We start from the raw sequence: 19,133 nt of genomic DNA on the forward strand, positions 1-19,133 counted from the left end.
AACAAGTCACTGGTTTACCTTTTTTTCTGCAGTGTTGTATCTCGATGAAAACATCTTTTTCTTTGCATCATTTAGGCCGACAGATTGTGCTGGAAACCCTGTATGCACTGACTTCTAACACAAAGATAGTCAAAGAGGCTATGGCCAAAGGTCAGTGTAACTCTATCTGAAGAGCTCTCTGTATTTATGTGAATTTTCAGTGCACAGACGCTCATGTTCAGTCTCTCTGTTCCCCAGGGGCTCTGATCTACTTGCTCGACCTCTTCTGTAACTGCACACATCCCCAGGTTCGCACACAGACTGCAGAGCTCTTCTCCAAGATGACCTCAGACAAGCTGGTCGGGCCAAAGGTCAGATAACAGGACAGACAAAAGCAAAATAATCCTTGTTTCATTTTCATCATATCGTCTTCTTCTTAATCATTTTCCTTGTTTGCTCTGTCAGGTGCGTCTGACGCTGATGCGTTTCCTCCCTGGCGTGTTCATGGACGCCATGCGAGACAACGCCGAGGCAGCGGTGCACATATTCGAGGGAACGCACGAGAACCCTGAACTCATCTGGAATGACAACTCAAGGGAGAAAGTGTCCACCACTGTCCGGGAGATGATGCTCGAGTATGACATGAGCCCAGTTTGATAACGTGTTGAACTAAGAGCTAGTCTGATGCAGTGTTTAACGACTGTCTTTACTTTCTTCATTTTCCAGGCACTTTAAACAGCAGAAAGATAATCCTGATGTGAACTGGAAAGTAAGTGCAGATATATAAATATATATAACTTACTTTTTTATGATTTCATGTGACAATAACTCCTTGTTTCGTGTGCTCAGATGCCAGAGGACTTCACGGTGGCTTGCGGAGCAGGACAGGGCGAGCTGGAAGTTGGCGGAGTCTTCTTGCGTATCTTCATCGCTCAGCCAGGCTGGGTGCTACGCAAGCCTCGAGAGTTCCTGGTGTCCCTCCTGGAGACCATGACCGAGCTGCTGGAGAAAAACAACCCCAACGTGAGCTGCTTCACAGAGACACAACTGATATGTTCACCTTTTCTGTAGTCTTACAGCAATTTTCACCTCCTCCTGACATCTCTGATCTCCTGCAGGGTGAGGCCCTGGAGACCGTTACCACGGCAGCAGTATGTCTGTTCAGTACACAGACTCAGCTGGCCGACCAAGTTCCCCCTCTGGGTCATCTGCCTCGTATCCTGGCAGCACTCAACCACAAGAACAACGCCGTGCCCAAGAGCTCCATCCGCCTCATCCATGTGCTATCAGACAATGAGGTGTGTAGCCGAACGCCTGGATGTGTATACAGTTGCTATAGTTGCTGTAATGTATACGCTACACCCTGTTTCAAAGCTTGTATTTAAAAGTCGAGTCCAGTTTTACTTGCTGTAGTTTTTTTAAGATTAGAGGATATTGACATTTTCCAGGCAGGAAAAGGTCTAAGGGGGGTCTGCTGAGATGCATCATGAGAAGTTTTTGGAGTTCAACTCATACTAAAGACTAAAAGTCAAGCTATCTCTGCCTCAGTTCGTCTTGTTTCTACACCATGACACATTAACATTATTAACTGACACTGTCTTGTTCTGTGTAGCTGTGTGTACGCTCCATGGCTTCTCTGGAGACCATCGGCCCCCTCATGTCTGGGATGAAATGTCGGCCCGACATGGCCGGACTGGCTTGTGAAGCTCTCAATCGCATGTTCCAGAAGGAGCAGACTGAACTGGTGGCCCAGGTAAACAGTTGTTTTTTTATATCGTGTTTGCTAACCATGTCAAGATGAATGAGTATCAATAAGTATTTTGTGAATGAACTGAACAGGCTCTGAGAGTGGAGCTGGTTCCATACCTCCTGAAGCTTCTGGAAGGAATCGGCCTTGAGACACTCGACAACCCTTCAGCCACGAAGGCCCAGATAGTAAAGGCTCTGAAGTCCATGACTCGCAGTCTGCAGTTTGGAGAACAGGTATGAAAGGAAAACATGAGCAGCAGAATTGTCAGTTTAAAACATTTGATTACTGTTTTTTATTTGCTAATTATTTAATTGTTCAAATTTCCATCCTGCTGGTTATTTGAAACTCTTAACCAATCACTGATCTGCAGGTGAACGAGATTCTAGCGAGGTCCTCCGTGTGGAGCGCCTTCAAAGACCAGAAACACGATCTTTTCATCTCAGAGTCTCAGAACGCCGGCTACCTGACAGGTAAAACGTTTCTATAAACTTAAACCTGCTAGTGAACACTCACGCATCGCTTAACCTGACATTTTCTCAGCGAGCGAAGCTGTTAAACGATTTTTCTCTGAGTGTTTAAAAAGGTAAGCCTTGAATGCTTTTCTCTGAGCTGTCGTTGAATCTTAATGCTTTGCTTTATCCTAAACACCACCTTGTGGCTGACTCCTCACTTGTGCTTAAACCCAGCAACCCTTTTCTCTCTCCACTTCCTCTAACTTCCTGGCTCTGCCCTTCCCTTCCTGTTTGTCCCTCCACATTTCCTCCTCAGGGGTATCCACTCCTTCTCTCCTGGCAGCCAGCAGCCCACTGAGAGGTGGGCTCTAGACTCCTAAGCTGGGCCCTCACAGCCCTCCTCTCTCTTGCTCTGATGCAGGTAGTCTTTGACCTGACGTTTGCCTCTTTTACCTTCCATCTTTGACCCCACATTTCATTTTCCATTCTCCACCTCTCCATCTTCGCGGTGCTGAAAATGTCATAACATCTTCCTCTCCATCCACAAAGTCTTTATTACATAAAAATGCCCATGACAGTTGGAAATAAATAAAAAAATGGACCTGACATTCACGCATGAATGTGATTGCTGTCCCGTGTGATGTGATTTTGGAAAGGCCAGTGGACTTCTATTCTAGTTGATCGCTTGAAGAAATGAAAAATGTTGCATTTACAACACAGCTCAACAAAAAGTCAACCAACAAATAAATACAGGCAAATATAATTCAGAGTTTGCCCTCTACTGACCATCCACAGGAATATTGTTACTAAATTAAAGAGTTAGGTTAAAATGATCTCTCATCCTTTATATTAGTGTGGTAGTGTGTATTCTTATTTAAAATACAAAAGAAGAACATAAAAGTTCAGTTTCATACAAAGCAAAGTGTTTTATATTGTAAGAACAATGACATGCAAAGACCAAAAGCTGATTAAACACGTAAAAAACAAGTAGTGACATTATTTACAAGAACTGTAATATTCTAATAATTATTGTGTCATTGATTTCAGTAGCTATGATTAATTATTGAGTGTTAAAGTTGAAATATATTTATATCATATATATCATTATATCATATCCCTCTTCCCTTGCTACTTACCAGAGGCTGATTAATGACTAAGATGCATCATTACATCTCATTCATTCATTCATTCATTTCATCGTGCCAGTGCAAACACTCCTTCAGTGGATCCTTAATGAATATACATGACATCAGGCATGACGCGTTGTAAAGCAGTTGGATAGCCCTATGTGTCATGAAATGTAATGCTAACTTGTTTGACTCACAGATTCAGTTTTAAACCTCAATTTATTTTTAATAGGAGTCAACAAGTTCATTGGTTCGGCTGATTAATTGGTGCCGATAGGATGTTAAAAAAAAAAATAGGGGGAGGAAATTGGCTCCAGTTAATCGTCTCTCAGCTTTTTTCTGCTCCAAGCTATCATTAATGTTTAATAATGAAACTGAAATTGTAATACTCCACATCTTGTTGTACTCAGTTACTTTGACCTATACTTATTCAAGGTGAGTTTACAAGACAAGTGTCTTTTTGTGACTTGCAATTACTGTTTTCTAAAATAACCAAAATATCAAAAAAACTATATAAATCCTGCACAAAGACTAAAATAGGGACAATAGTGGCCAATCAAAATACATGAATGTAGCTTCATTGGTGGGGAAAAAGAAAAGACACAATCCTGAGAGCAACCACAAAACGTAACTCATGTGGAAATCAATGAACTTCCACCACGTTCTTATATATTTACACAAAAAAAGGATATAAATGCTGCACTGCAGCAGATATTTCTATCTTAAAACTGTCTTCATTCCTATAGTTTAGTTCGTCATCGTAGCACTCTAGCTCTCCGGTCCAGTCTCACCTGTACTGAACCTATCACTTATCTTCCTGTCACCTGTAGGTCCAGGAGTAGCAGGCTACCTTACAGCAGGAACTGGCACCACTGTAATGCCCAGCGTCCCACCCCCCGTGGACAACGACATTGGAGACCAAGGCTGACGGACACACGACACAAGACGTCACGCTCAGGCACCCAGACTGCCCTGCAGCTTCACGGCCGCAACTCAGAGAGGGACCGTTCAGCTCCCGCACGAGGGGATGGAGAGAGAGAAAGACGGAGGAGAGCCGGGCCGTCATTGACCGTCACCAAAATCTCTGCAACACCTCCTCCAGTATCACTCTCCTCTCCCCTCACAAACGGCACTCAAGTCTTCATAAACACTTTTGAAATTGTTTTAACGGATGACCACATTTGTTTCGTTTCTGTGCTACTTTTCTTGTTTCTTCCAACGACACAGAAGAGTTTACTTTTTGTATGAATATATTTTTTACTCTAGATTTTTGTTTTTTCATGAGAAAGACTGAGGCTTGCCATAGGTTAACCGTCTCTTCTCTATTATGTTATTCCTCTTTGTCATATCCTGATTGGCTACTCTTACCCTAAATCCAAAACACAGAGGGTACTCGGCCTCATTTGTGACAGAAATTGTGCACAGGACCTATCCACCTCTTACATAAACATGCCATTTACTAGTCTACATGATGGATTCTCATAGGGTAAAAAAAAGTGTTTGATTTCTCTGCCCTGATTCTCGACTAAACCGTCTGACTGATGCTGACCTCTCGCCTGGTTTGGTCAGGTCTAGTCGACACACATCTGCTCTCCAAATGTTCCAGCTTCTTACGCCTCTGATCTTAATTCATATTTCATCCTGCTCTCTCTCTCTCTCTCTCTTTGAAGGCTACCCTTTCTGCCTCACATTTTTTTAAAAGTAATTCTCCGCCCCCTCCCACCTGCCCCCCAGAATGCAAAAAGCACTAGAATATTTATAAGTGAATAATAACCACCAGAAATGAGCTTCTGCTAAGACATGACGAATGACTCTGATTATGAATCTATGTGAAAGACTAGTGCAATTTGTGAAATGTTCAATGTAATATTGCGTATATAAACTTTCTATATTGAATGTACATTAAAAAAAAAAAAATCAGTCGCACTTGTACATAAAAATTTTAAGAATAAAAGGGAACCCACAGTGTTGTTCTTTTGTATTTGCATGTGTGATTGTGGAAGTAACAGGTTTCATCAGAATGAGCGGTCCATTGTTTTAATGTTTGAAAATATGTCTGTACAGCAACCAACAGCAGCCTGTCTCTGCCAGAGAAGAAGGTATGTTGTCAGTTTTGTCGTTTTTTTAAAGACACGACTTCCAAAGGCACCACTGAGGTTTGTAAAAATGAGTTCACCCACAAATAATTTCAGTCCCGACAGTGTCGACGAGGCCTTGAAACATAAATTTCATCTACATGTTGGGAAAAACAGACTGAATAGTTTAACTAATAAATATATGTTTGGTTTCTGATCAGCTATAAACCAATAACCTCACTGTCGTGGCTACAGCCAGGCAACACAATATAAATACTTGCAGGCTATAAAAGGTTATAAAAGTTTTCAAGAGGTTTTTCTTCTAAACAAATTATAGATCACATGTAGGAGCTTGCATATTTTATTGCACGTTTTCTTTTAGAGGATAAACAATTGTAAGAGCTTAGAAACATAAGTGCTTACAGCTGGATATATTTTGTTATTTTGTGTATCTATATTATGCAAATGTTTACACTTTTAAGGGAATGCTCTCTAAGGAGAATGTTGACTGTCCCCATAATCCTCTAAATTCCATAATTTGCCAAATTATTCCAGGAAAAAAATCATAATTATGATTTAATTTGTAAATATATACCAGACATGGCTTATATTTAGGTTCATGTATGGTTAACAGTTAACCTGTGCCAACTTCTTAACAGGTTTTTAAATATTTTTTTAAAACAACAAGCTACCAAATTGTGTTAATATTGCATGGCTTTTATTATGCTGCTTATATGTATCTATACATGTATATATTTTTATATATACATGCATACGTATATTATAATAATAATAATAATAATAATAATAATAATAATGTGTGCTATTATTTCAGTTTTAGAGTTCCTACATTGACTTAAAGTTGCCGGTTGCGGAACCTTTCAACGCTCGTGTCCGTCCACCCGGTCAAATTAGCACGTAACACTGGAAGTTACGCTGTTGGCGCGAATAACAACAACAGAGCTGCGGATAATTTAATTTGTTAATTATTATGAATTCACCTCTCGACATTAAATTATCATAAAATATCTTCGATACGATGGACACTGGCGACCACAGGTTTACGATAATACGAATGCTAACGTTTATTTAACGTTGTGGGCGGTTGTTTGAACGTTAGCAGCAGAGTTCATATTTCCTGTCAGCGTCTGTTTGGAGGTGAGTTCACACCACAGACACCTCGCATGGTCCTCAGAGGATAACCTCACTGCTGAGCATGCTCCTCAGAGGCTAACCTCACTGCTGAGCATGGTCCTCAGAGGCTAACCTCACTGCTGAGCATGGTCCTCAGAGGCTAACCTCACTGCTGAGCATGGTCCTCAGAGGCTAACCTCACTGCTAAGCATGGTCCTCAGAGGATAACCTCACTGCTGAGCATGGTCCTCAGAGGATAACCTCACTGCTAAGACCTGTAAACACGTGTTAAATCTGATTTTACTCAGGCTGACCATGTCCAAAGACAAAGACAAGGACAAGGAGAGCTTCATTGTGAAGTTTGTGGAGAGTAAAGGACAGAAGACAGAGTGTGTTGTCAAGGCTTATGAGGTAAACATTCATCCTCACAGCTCCTCACTGCTTTGTCTCTGTTGTTGTTGTTGTTGTTTACATGTTTGCTTCTTGCTCTCACACAGGCCGTCCTGGAGCTGCAGTCTGAGAAGTATCTGAAAACCATCGATGAAGATGTTGTGTTACACATGGACCACAACGACAAGTCTCTGTTTGTCTTCAGCAGCTTCACCACGCCGGCTTTCCTGCACTGCAAAAAGGTCTGAGTCATTATGTTTAATGCACCTGAAGCTGATTTCTTTTTAATCTGATGACTCATGTCTCTCCTCCTTTTCCGTCCTGTAGCTCGGCTGCAGGGTGGTGAGTCCTCTGGTGGTGTTGTACTGTCTGCAGCATCAGCACTGTGTCCCCAAGGCGGAGACGCCCGTCTATAACATGGCCATGGCTGGCATCACGGTTTCCTGCACCAGCCTGGATAAAGAAACGCGGGTTAGTTCACTAAATACAGCAGATATGCTGTCTGTGGAGGCTCAGTCCAAGGCACTGGTTCTCAAACTGTTTTTTATTAGTTAAATAAATTCATTTAGAAACATTTAATAGTATCAATACTACAAGAATTAGAATAAAAATACTTAAACTATGATATCCTGTAATATTTTTTTAATATCATCCTGCTCCATAGCGGGTAGCATCCATCCATCCATGATAAAAGGTGAATGCTCTGGTTCTTGAACTGGTTTCTGTTCAGGTTTCAACAATCAACAATAAAAAAAAAACCTTCCTATTAGAGATAAACCGTCCTCCCGTGTGAACAGTCTGTACCTGGATAGGGTCGGCCTACTGTATTGTAATGTCTGTTACACTGGCGGTTAAGCTGAAAATATTCTGAAGTGGTACAGAAAAGTTTAAGAAACACTGCTCTAACGAAAACACAACAAATCCTCTTTTCAGGTGAATATTATATTCTGTTGCTGCCAATAAATTAAACTAAAACATGAAACATGAAGTGGCACAGTTGAACAAAAAGTTATTAAAGGATAAAATCAGAATAATACGCAGATACAAATCAAAGCTGCTGTCTCAAGCAGGGTGGTGACGTGAGCATATGTTAGGTGTCTCAGCTGAATTCATGAAAATAATAACTTGTTTTTTAGGAGCTCAGACTGTAGCGAGTAGAAAATATGAAACCCTAATTAATGGTATCCCAAAATTCCCAAAATATATACAAAATGTTTAATGTGGTGTACGATGAATGTTCTGTGTGTCTCTCTCTACAGATGGAGGTGATGGATCTGGTGCAGCTCATGGGCGGGCGAGTCTATCTCGACCTAAATGTGTCTGTCACACACCTGATCGCAGGAGAGGTGGGCAGCAAGAAGTACGTGGTGGCTGCCAGCTTGGGTAAACCCATCCTGCTGCCTGCATGGGTCAAAGCCTGCTGGGAGAAATCTCAGGACAGGTACGTCTAGTCACAGTTTTAATATCCACTGTAGAACGATACATGCTGATGTTTTATTGATCGGATTAACTCTTTCATGCACTAAGAATCCTGTCTCCTTCAGTCTTTTCAGGTACACAGATCTGCCCATTGAGGACTATCTGTGCCCCGTGCTGCGTGGCTGCACTGTTTGCGTGACGGGCCTCTCCAGCACGGAGCGTAAAGAGGTGCAGCGGCTGTGCGAGCAGCACGGAGCCGAATACACGGGTCAGCTCAAGATGAACGAGTGCACACATCTCATCGTTAATGAACCAACAGGCAAGTCCCCAGCACAATGGCCAATAACTTCTTCAAACCGTCATGGTGTTAGTGGGATTCTGAGTACTCCGTATTTCTGATACAGGTCAGAAGTACGAGTGTGCACGGAAGTGGAACGTGTACTGTGTGTCCCTGCACTGGCTGTTTGACAGCATAGAGAAGGGCTTCTGTCAAGACGAGAGCAGGTACACTGTGGAGCGCAACACGTCGAAGAGCACCCGACCGCACACTTCGACCCCGACTGGCACCGACAAGAAGCAGGGTAAGCCACAGACTGATGTGCACTTGTTTATTGGATTTAAAATGTTCCTTATAATCCTCACAGTGTGAATCGTGTTTTTAACTCCAGAGGGTCCATCTCTGTTGGGCTTGAGCCACATTTCCGTCAATGCCAGCATGACAATAAACGACACGGCCCTCACCAACGCCACCTTCAGCCGCCTGGAAGCTCCGGACCCCATAGACAGTCTGGACATCACTGTCTGCCCAGCGGATGATATCCTGGATGGCTGTAAGGTCAGTCGAAGAGTCGACAGTTTCTCTGTAACCTCTTGGTAAGACTGAGACTAATTTAAGGTTTTTGTTTAATGTGTTAAATATGTTTTGCAGATTTATCTGTGCGGCCTGCCGGGGAAGAAACTGGAGAAGCTGCGGCGTCTCGTGAACGCTGCAGGAGGTCTGCGCTTCAACCAGCCCAGTGAGGAGCTCACACATGTGGTCATGGGAGAGCTCGACCAGGACCTGAAGAATTTTCTCACCAAAGCGACACACAGGTTTGAACAACAAAGATTCTTACCTCTAACCCATCGTAGATTTCTACGATCTTTAAAAGTACTGTTGCAGTTTAGCAGTTTTACAGTATGTCAGACCGTTGAGACGACGTTCTGTCTGTGTGTCTCTTCACAGACCTCATGTAGTAACAGTGCAGTGGCTCGTGGACAGTTTCTCCAAAGGCAGTCTGCTCCCAGAAGCAGGTTACCTCCACCCTGGCTGTCTGCCCCCTGCTCCGGCTGCTGTGTCAGTGCCTGCTCATCAGACTCCCACCTCCAGGCCCTCAATCGGTCCCCCCGTGGCCAGTCCCAGCACACCGAGGCATAACAGGGCAGAGGAGGATCTGCTCTCACAATACATGGATGATGACCCTACAGTAGGTAAGTGTCTGTTGTTGAACTTACTGGAGGCTGATATAATATACCTGGGCATATTTATATACTGCAGCTAATTTAGCTTTCATCCTTCAGTTGACATGCCTCCACCAGCAGAGGGCAACAGCAGGAGGTCCATCAGTACAGCTGTAGAGCCTCAGCCTGAAGTCTGGACATCAAATCAGACCAGAGGTCAGGACTCAACCCTGCAGGAAGCCAGCGAGGCAGGCCTGTTTTTTGGGAAGTGTTTCCTTCTCGTGGGTTTCGGCACCGAGGCCGAGGCCCAGCTCTCTGTGCTGGTGACAGAAAACGGAGGCCGGGTGCTGATGGGCCGCACACGCACTGTGGCAGACTACGCTGTGGTCCCCCTGCTGGGCTGTTCAGTGGAGGCCACAGTGGACGAGGTGGTCACTGATACCTGGCTGGTAAGATCATAGCCTCACTGTTTTTATTGTATCTGTTTCATATGAAAGAGCTTGATAAGTTTTAACCTGACTGTTACGTTATGTTCATTTTCAGGCCATGTGTGTGGAGAAGGAGTGTGTTCTGCAGCTGTCCTCCAATCCTTTGTTCACCCCGGTTCCTGTGATGGACGAACGTTTCCCTCTCAGAGATTGCGTCCTCTCCGTCAGCCAGTTCACCGGAGCGGAGCGGGAGTCTTTGGTGGAGCTGGCCAAGCACCTTGGAGCCGAGTATGGTTACATCACACATGCTGTTTTACTATTAGGCTACAATAAGTACATACATGTACTGATATAAAGAGCTGCAGGAGTGTTTGGTGTTTATCTCCTTACATGTTTAAAGATTACAACAATACTAGTAGTTTTAGATGTATTTGTCTGGAGACTTGTACTGTAACTATTGTTTTTGTGTCAAAAACTGGAATTTCCATTGTGCTCTTTTTAGCCTTTGGATCTCCTGAGCTGCTAAATTCACACAGAGGAAGTCCGGTGCACATTGTTCTCTCTCCTGCATACTTTTACCCTCATGTGTCCTGCCCGCTCAATGTGAACTACCTGTCTAAAATCCCCTTTTTTCTTCTGTCTCCCTCCTGCAGTGTCCAGGATTACTTTGTACGCCTGGCCAACCAAAAGAAAGGCATGCTGGCCAGCTCTCATCTGGTGTTGCAGTGCCCCGAAGGCACAAAGTACCAAGCAGCGAAGAAATGGGGGCTCCCCGCTGTCACGATGAACTGGATACTAGAGTCTGCTCGGACTGGCCAGAAGGCAGAGGAGGGGCGTTTTCTAGTTGACCTGCCACCGTCTCCAGGTTGAAAATACTTTCTTGATTAAAGCCTATATGTGGATCTAAATGGCTGGGTGTGCAACATGATGTATGGCAGTCATTTCCAAGGATATTTAAGTTTTTTTTCTCTGCTCTGACACGACTTTATTTCTTTCCTCTGCAGAGAGGAATGATGAGAGTTTCGTCGGCGGTTCCCAGAAGCCCATCATGCCTCCACCAGCACGTACGTCTCCAGAAATCCCTTTGCTGGGTCCCCGGAGCGGTAAGGCCGTCACGCCGCTGGATATGGGTCGCTTCCGGAGCAAAGTGTTACGCTCCGTGTTGGAAAAGAAGAACCCCGAAGAGGACATCAGCACCCCCAAACAAAACCAGGAGAGCGGCAGAAGGAACCCCCTTCAGAAGGAGCCCTCACTGCGGCTGGATACTCCCTCTCGCTTCCTCATCAGAGACCAGCTTTTCAGGCCCTCCTTCGTCACCAAGGTTGGGGGACCCACTTTTTTTGCTTTATGATCTAAACTTGTAGTAATAAATAGCGTGCTGTAAATACATGGACTATTCCTTTTTCTTAAGGATGCACAAGGAGCAATGGAGACTCCAGGGGGAAAATCCAAACCAGGAGAGAAGATGGGGACGCCACTGACTGAAGTCATCCACAGGAACATGAGGGTGGCTCTGGCCAACAGCACCGGAAATAACAGCCCAGATATGCAAGCTATCTCTGCTAGCCCCCAGTTTACCAAGACCACAGAGAAGGAGGTAAAATACAGCACGCTGAGGCGGTTTAACGCTGACGGAGGATCTCTTAGAATTAAAGAAGTCTCAGGACTTTGTTATTTATAGTACAAGTGGATGTTGACATATGATCGAGTAGCTTATATACTGTCCATGTCACTCAGTATTGTTCTGTTTGTAAGGTCCCTGAAAAAGAAGCCGGCCCTCTGAGCGGTGTTGTGATCTGCGTGGGAAAGAAGCTGAGCAAAATGCAGAGTGAACTCAACGCTGTCGCTGCCTCCCTCGGAGCTGACTTCAGGTATTCACCACATTTTATGATTTAAATTTTTTTTTTCCCCCTCCTCGAATCAGTTAAATCAGCAAACAGTCGTCGTTCTGTGGAAAATGACATTCCAAAGTTTATCTGGAGTTCATCTGAAGCTTCAGCAGTCTGTATTAGACAGATTAAGTGAGCATCATCCAAAGTTAATTTGTTTTTAGTAACAATTTCCTGCTTTGTATAACTGTAATTGTGTCTCTGTGCTCTGACTTAAAACTCTTTCTTCAATTTCAAAATAAAAGCATCACAACAACCAGTAACCCTTTTTCAATGTACATCTGGGCACGTCAGGATCGACTTAACCTTTTTCATTTTTATTTTTGGTCGATCTGGATGCAAATTAAATACAATAACATTTCTTCATCGACTTGTTTCAGGTGGGCGTGCGACGATACAGTGACGCACTACATCTACCAGGGCCGCGTCGGGGACAACACCCGGGAATACAGAGGCGTGAAGGAGAGAGGGCTGCATGTGGTGTCCCAGTACTGGCTGCACGCTGTACGTTTTACGGATTAGACGTATTAGTGCGGTCCATCTGAGCTTTAATGCCGCTCTCTCTCTGTGAAAACATTTTGTTGATACTGGCTACACACGCTTGTAAAGAAATGATGTCATCAGTAAGATACATAAAGTGATATTAAGATACATCTGATTTCATTTGGGATCTCATTTTCATGGCAGTAGATGCTGCTGTGTGCTTCATCGTTCAGTAATTACCTCCCCGTCAACAAAACTTAATGAAAAACAGCTCTGATATGTTCATTTTGAAGACAGATTCTTCCCCTCAGAATCGTTTCATTCAATTATTTCTTGTGACTGTGCACACGAGTTTATAGCTAACCCGTGTCGTCTTGTGCAGTGTGCTGAGGAGCAGAGGCACGTCTCTGAGTCTTTGTATCCTTTCACCTACAACCCCAAGATGAGCCTAAACCTCAGCCAGGTGCCCAACAGCTCCCAGAGGTCTCCACCTTTAACACGGACTCAACTCAGAGACATCGCTGAGGCAAAGGCCGACAAGGTGGGTGTGAATATGTAATCTTACCTCTGTGGCTGTCTTTATGTGTCTGTAAGTCAAAAGAGTCAGTGAAGCGTTGGATACTGTTCAGCTCTGAATATATCTGTCCCTCAGTCCGCAACAGAAGAAGCGACGACTTTACGTCGTGTTAGTGATGGAAGCGTGGATCAAGAAGAAACGCATGATGCTGCAGACAGAAGTGGTGAGTGTCTTTTATTCCACAAATCTTCTGCACGTACTCGACGAAACCAGTTGCTTTTTTTTTTAAACGATCATCTCTCGTGTGCAGATATTTCAGAGACTCTTGAAATGAGAGAGAACCTGCAGAGACAGCTCCAAGAGATCATGTCAGCCACTAAGCTGACGACAGGGAGACGCGCCTCCGTCAGACTCAGCAGGATGGGATCAGGAGGGGCCGACTCAGGCCCCAACACACCTGATCGGATCGGACGCAGCGGGAACAGACGTACTCTGGAAGCTCTTCGGTAAGGAAGCGTAGTGAGGAAATAGTTCATGTTTATTCTATAACCGTCACTAATTTAGCATTTGTAGGACTGATGTTGTGCTATGAACTCCATACAGTGTGTGAACTTTATGCATTTTAAATTAAATTCACTCACCTACTCCTCAAATTTCTCTCTTGATTTCAGGGTTTCCAGAGAAGCAGCTATGGACATAAACACAGAGCCGTCTCAGAGCGAGCAGATCGTTTGGGATGACCCTACAGCCAGGGAGGAGAGAGCCAAGCTGGCTGATAACTTACAGTGGCCTGGAAGTCCCTCACAACACTCCGAGCCCTTCGCTCCTCCACCTCCTCCCACTGTGGAAAACGGCCCTCAGTTCAGGGACTCCATGACAGACTCTGAGCTGGTGGAGATGGGTAAGACCGCACACGTTTAAGTCTTTACTAACGAAAACCTTGATCACTTTGTTTAAGGTTAAACTTGTTCCAAACTGTCTGAAGTCTGTCTTTTTCTCATCCTGACATTCAGATTAAATCAAACATTGAATATTATCGGAGCGTTTTGGTCTCAGCTCATGCAAATCGTGAACAGTGTCAACAGCCAAAAGGAGCGCTCTCTCAAGCACCATCAGGCTTCAACCGTTTTTCTTTGACTGTAAATTTCCAGTCTAGTTGTAGTCTTGTAAAATAGTGACACTGCGAGATCGTCAGTCTTTGCAAAAATCTGTCTTCAAAGTAAAATGTAAAGAGAGAAACTTCCCACATCAACATAGAAACTTCTGGCTTCTGACAAACTCAGTTCAGTGTTGAATGAATCTGACTTGTGATCGCTGTCTCCTCTCCCAGCTGCTTGTGACGTCATCGACCAGCACATGGGCCAGAAAGTTGCGACGCCTCCGACAAAGGAGCGTGAAAACGACCTCCTCACTCCTAAAGCCCCCAGCATCGCGTTCCCTCTTGCTATCCCACCAGTAGCACCGGAGCCACAGGTAAAGAAGCTGTAATAAGCACCCGTACCGTCTCTTTTAACAGACTGCTGGTGCTAAAAGGTTTTCTCTCTCTCTCAGGAGGAGTGTGAGGAAGAGAAGCAGCCGCCCAGGTTTCAGCTGTCCTCCCTCAGCCCCCAGGAGCGCATCGATTACAGTCACCTCATAGAGGAGCTCGGTGAGTCTTCCACCTAATTAGCGCTCTAACAGTGTTTCATCATGCTGCAGTAAAAAAATCCCTGATGACTAAAAAAAAAGGAGGATCTGCCTCCAGGGTGTGGGAATATTTCCTCCCGCAGATGCTTCCTCTGACAATAATGTGTTCTCAGATAAAGTACTGCGAACTGAAGCGGCACACTCACAACCAAAGCAGAATTTAGACGGAGAAACATTAAGAATAAAGGCAAAAAGGTTAAATTCCCTGTCGCTAAAAGTTGAATGTGACATTTCTCATTCTCAGCAGATTATCTAACACACATTAATCTAACACTGTATCTTTTCTCCTTTCTTGTCTACTCCTTCGTGCAGGCGGTGTAGTGCTGGACATGCAGTGTTTTGACCCCAGCTGCTCCCACATCATCGTCGGGACTCCTCTGCGCAATGAGAAGTATCTGGCAGCGATGGCGGTCGGCAGATGGATCCTTCACCGCTCGTACCTGGAGGCCTGCCGCTCTGTGGGCCGCTTCATCCAGGTCAGGATCTGAAGATTTCTTTGCAGAAAATTATAGTATTGTTCTGGTATTATTATGTAATATTAAGTGTGTTTTTAGGCTGAATAAGTGTGTTTGTGTTCCAGGAGGACGACTACGAGTGGGGCAGTAGCTCCATTCTGGATGCGTTGCCCTCAATCACCTCCCAGCAGAGGAGGCTGGCGTTAGCTGCCATGCGCTGGAGAAAAACCCTGCAGGGACGCCCAGAGCAAGGGGTACTTCCAAACACACGCGCACGTTTTATCGGGTTATCTACTACTCGAGCGTTAAAGTATGCTGAGTGTTCATTTTTTTCTGTTTTTTCAGGGAGCCTTCAGTGGATGGACAGTCATGCTGAACATTGACCAGAGCAGAGAATCAGGCTTCAGGCGGTTGCTGCAGTCTGGCAGGGCGAAGGTTGCTGCTTTATTTGTTCTGCTGAATCCAGCATCGTTCGTCACTTCACTGATTACTGTCGGCGTTTTCGAATCAGACAAAAAGAGCACAGAGAGAGTTTTAATTAGATCAAAGGTGTCAGAGGTGGTCTTTGTTTCAGATGAGGAGGCTCTCCTGTGGTGGAAAACCCTTAAACAATTAGTATTTAGACTGTGAAAACTTTCGGTTTTGATCATGAAGAGTCAGCACGTAAGAACAAAGTGCTGGCACAAGAGATGAAACAGGAGCTAAAAAGAAAGGCAGGATTCTGATCCTGGAACAGACATCAGAAGGATCTCATCAGAAACACGTTTCTCCACTTCCCTACTTCAACAATGAAACCTTGGCTCGTGTCTCTGTTATGTTTGTGTCTTGTTTTGTAATAACTTGTAGCGTTTCATTCTCTCTCTGCAGGTCTTGCCGAGTCCCTCTCCGTCCTTGTACAAGGAGGCCACTCACCTGTTCGCAGACTTCAGCCGGCTGAAGCCCGGAGACTTCAGAGTCGACATATCCGAGGCGACCTCTCAAGGAGTCACATGCTTGAAGCCAGAGTACATCGCAGACTATCTCATGCAGGTCAGCGGATTAATATCAATGTAACATTATTTAGCTTCAGTTCAGATTGCAGTTCTGGAAATGAAGACAGATGTTTATTCACATATTCTGACTCCCATGAAGCTAAAATTAATTTACTGGATACAATGTTAAAGGTGCAGCTTCTTTTCCTCCCTGCAGGAGCCGACACCGCCTGTCGAGCTGTACCGTCTGACCGAAGCTCCCTCTGGAGAAACTCCAGGCACTCCGTCACGTAAGCGTAAAGCAGCAGCAGACAACTCCAGGCTGAAAAAGACACGTCTGAACTGAAATGTCACTACCAAACATTGCTCTATAAAAAACTCCCCCATGTCTGTGAAAATGATTGTAAATAAGATTTTTTTTTTTCTTTCTTAAAAAAATAAAATGAATGTAGCGCTTGATTTTGTCACCCTGGCATCCTCATTTAATAGCTCTGCAGTTGGCTGCTGCCTCAGACTGTAGCTGTGATGGATGACTCAATGAAGGGCTGCAGAAAATGTTGAGTCACGTTTTGTAATTGGGTGCAATAATCAGATCTGGCCTCTGGGGGGCAGTACCTCTTCACACTAAGACTGTTGCAATCAATTTCTCAGAAATTGGGCTTCTAATGTGCTGATTTCTTAAAAACCTACAACCTGCAGGTATTTTTTAAATAATTCTATTTAATGTTTGTGTTCACATTATATTTATAATAAAACAACTCTTACTCTGGCTCTTTCCAGCTGCTCTTTGCTCATTAAAAGTGACTTTTTGATTGTCTTTTTCAAAATAAAAGCTGCCTCAAGAGTGTCTTCTTAGTAACAAGAAGTCTAAGAGGCTGAAATGACAGAAACCTAAATCCCCAGAGAGTACTCATCCCCACCCATGCGATCATGGACCACTTGTACCGGCTGTTGATCTCCCCTCCCGTGCAGTAAACACCAGATTTTGTTTACCCGATGTTCAATTCAGGCCTTTCTGTAGAGCTATGTGCTGTTTCATACCAGGGTGCCAGCTGAGGTTAGACGCCCCTGTCGCCTCCCATATGGCCGGATAAGTGGTTTAACCTCATAATGGATGGGACCAGCTGACAGCCTTTCATACAGATTCAGGCTTGAGCTGCTGTTTGTGAGGTGTGTGTGAGATTAGAGAGGAAAGAGCTGTACTGACAGAGGAACATGAGTCCGGCTGTGGGGTCCGGGGAGCCTCCGAGGAGGGGCCTCCAACAAAGAAAGGAGACGTTTAAGGTCATGTCTAGAGGTCTGCATGAAAATAAGATGCAAAATTTGACTCCTTACCACCGACTGAAGTATCAGTTATTCAGTTATTGCGAAGAAGAAGTAAAAAATCTGATGTTTTCTCACATTTTGACCCCTTCACTGGGTCCCAGCCAACCCACTCTATCAAATTTGAGTATATTTTAAAGTAAAAGGTTTGGACACCCTTTGATTGAATCATCAAATTAAAACTTTCTGCAGCCTGCAGGACATTTATTATCTTGAATGTCATTTATTATTATCATTAATTAATGCTGGGTTGAGTGTGACTTCTTCCTGCTCCTTAATCATCCCAAAATATGACTCAGTGGCCATGTGGGGGCGATGAATCAATATGACTTGCAATGGTCCACACTGTCTACAGCTTATTCCAGGATTATTGTTATTATTAATTAGTTTAGTTGAGATATTGGAGCCTAGATTAAGTCTAACCTAGAGCCAAAACATCAAATTAAGCCAAAGGAAGTATCTTTGACTTGAATAATTACTGATTAATCGACTAACTATCACATCCCAGGTGCCCTGAAAGCATTTCTGCTCAGAAATGCTGCAGCCTTCTGTGTCAGTCTGCAGCACATGAGAGAGAAACCTCTGCAGAAATGAAGTGGCACAACATCAATCACAGTTGTCTTTGGTTGGTCAGGATGTCTGAAGTGTTTTCAGTCAACAGGTGTCCCAGAGAGGTGGGTTAATCCCCCCTCTCTTTACTTTAAAGTCTGGCAGGTAGCCAGGAGTTGAGTTTTCCTGTGGCTTTGTGTCGTCATCCTGCGCCCTCCCCTCTTGTAAAGGTAACTTAAAGCTTTGCTTGTCGGGACAGTGGATTTCAGCACGACTGAGGGAGGAAAACTCTGCAGCAGTCCTCATTAAAATTCCCTGCCCGTACACTCACCACGAAAACCACCTTTCTTTTTTTTTTTTAGTGGGTGGCACCGGCATCCTGCGCGCCTCTTTAATTGCGCACCACCAGCGCATTAACGAATCATCACCAGTGTGTCCACGCATCACGCAGCCTCTCTCCAGCTTTATGTCCCGCTATTTACAGCCTCAAAGCTGAGGAGAGGAGGGGAAAAAAAAGGTGCCGGTGGGCGCAGAGGTCCAGCAAAGCAAAGGGTGGCGCCCTTATACGCATCTCAATCCAGCGCTTTGGACACGCTGTGCCGCGACACGGTCCCGCTCCCGCTCTTGTTCCTGCAGTCCTCTCCTCTCTGGCTTTCTTGTTACAAGCTCATGATTGTGACATTTCTCTGTGGGGGGACTTGCAACATGTGCGCCTGGATGGTGTGAAGAAGTGTGACACAGCGACTTTCGGGGTTGATTTCTCTCGGATACGCCAAGTACCCGACGTTACGGCGCACCTTGTGTAATAGGTAAGTCCATCTGGTTTATGTCTCTTACTTCAGATCAGACCTCTCACCCTTTCTGCTGTGTGGTTTATTGGCTGTTCCTTCAATGCCTCTGCGTATGGATCATGCTTGAAATCCTGGTTGGAGGTTCCAGGCAGTGACAGGCAAATCACTGTCAGTGCTGCAACCAACTAAAGACTGCAACATCTCTCGCTTTAGAGCATCATTTAACGCCTTGCATGACATGGAAAGGTTGCCTAGTGATAGCAGGAAAATACCAT

At 44.5% G+C, this 19,133-nt stretch overlaps 3 protein-coding genes across 6 annotated transcripts in view; all 3 read left to right on the plus strand.

Annotated features, from left to right (window-relative positions):
* Positions 1-5,278, plus strand: part of dnajc13 (DnaJ heat shock protein family (Hsp40) member C13) — a 28,475-nt gene extending 23,197 nt beyond the window's left edge. For 3 of the 4 annotated variants that reach the window (XM_019276249.2, XM_027274087.1, XM_027274088.1), the window contains 10 exons: positions 76-150; positions 238-350; positions 445-614; positions 706-748; positions 829-1,002; positions 1,098-1,277; positions 1,592-1,732; positions 1,819-1,962; positions 2,100-2,199; positions 4,139-5,278. In XM_019276249.2, coding sequence (XP_019131794.2) covers positions 76-150; positions 238-350; positions 445-614; positions 706-748; positions 829-1,002; positions 1,098-1,277; positions 1,592-1,732; positions 1,819-1,962; positions 2,100-2,199; positions 4,139-4,236 — 1,238 coding nt within the window. In that variant the 3' untranslated portion in view covers positions 4,237-5,278. Of the gene's footprint in view, positions 1-75; positions 151-237; positions 351-444; positions 615-705; positions 749-828; positions 1,003-1,097; positions 1,278-1,591; positions 1,733-1,818; positions 1,963-2,099; positions 2,200-2,497; positions 2,603-4,138 lie in introns of all 4 variants that reach the window. The other variant, XM_019276250.2, reaches the window with a different exon arrangement.
* A 1,010-nt stretch (positions 5,279-6,288) lies between these two features.
* topbp1 (DNA topoisomerase II binding protein 1) lies at positions 6,289-16,558 on the plus strand. Its single transcript, XM_027274322.1, has 28 exons — positions 6,289-6,541; positions 6,826-6,928; positions 7,015-7,149; positions 7,235-7,378; positions 8,167-8,348; positions 8,452-8,645; positions 8,731-8,907; positions 8,995-9,161; positions 9,255-9,418; positions 9,552-9,796; positions 9,887-10,215; positions 10,310-10,482; positions 10,848-11,059; positions 11,199-11,515; positions 11,606-11,791; positions 11,950-12,065; positions 12,464-12,587; positions 12,949-13,107; positions 13,219-13,306; positions 13,394-13,589; positions 13,755-13,984; positions 14,414-14,556; positions 14,635-14,731; positions 15,082-15,245; positions 15,350-15,478; positions 15,570-15,659; positions 16,092-16,253; positions 16,413-16,558. The coding sequence occupies exons 2-28, from the start codon at positions 6,833-6,835 to the stop codon at positions 16,539-16,541; spliced, it is 4,548 nt and encodes a 1,515-aa protein (XP_027130123.1). The 5' UTR covers positions 6,289-6,541; positions 6,826-6,832; the 3' UTR covers positions 16,542-16,558.
* A 1,761-nt stretch (positions 16,559-18,319) lies between these two features.
* The window catches only part of tmem108 (transmembrane protein 108), a 44,541-nt gene continuing 43,727 nt past the window's right edge, over positions 18,320-19,133 (plus strand). The window contains exon 1 of the mRNA XM_027274293.1: positions 18,320-18,876. The gene's annotated coding sequence lies outside the window, so the exon portion shown is untranslated. The remainder of the gene's footprint in view (positions 18,877-19,133) is intronic.

The sequence above is a fragment of the Larimichthys crocea genome, chromosome XXIII (assembly GCF_000972845.2).
Source record: "Larimichthys crocea isolate SSNF chromosome XXIII, L_crocea_2.0, whole genome shotgun sequence".
NCBI lineage: Eukaryota > Metazoa > Chordata > Actinopteri > Sciaenidae > Larimichthys > Larimichthys crocea.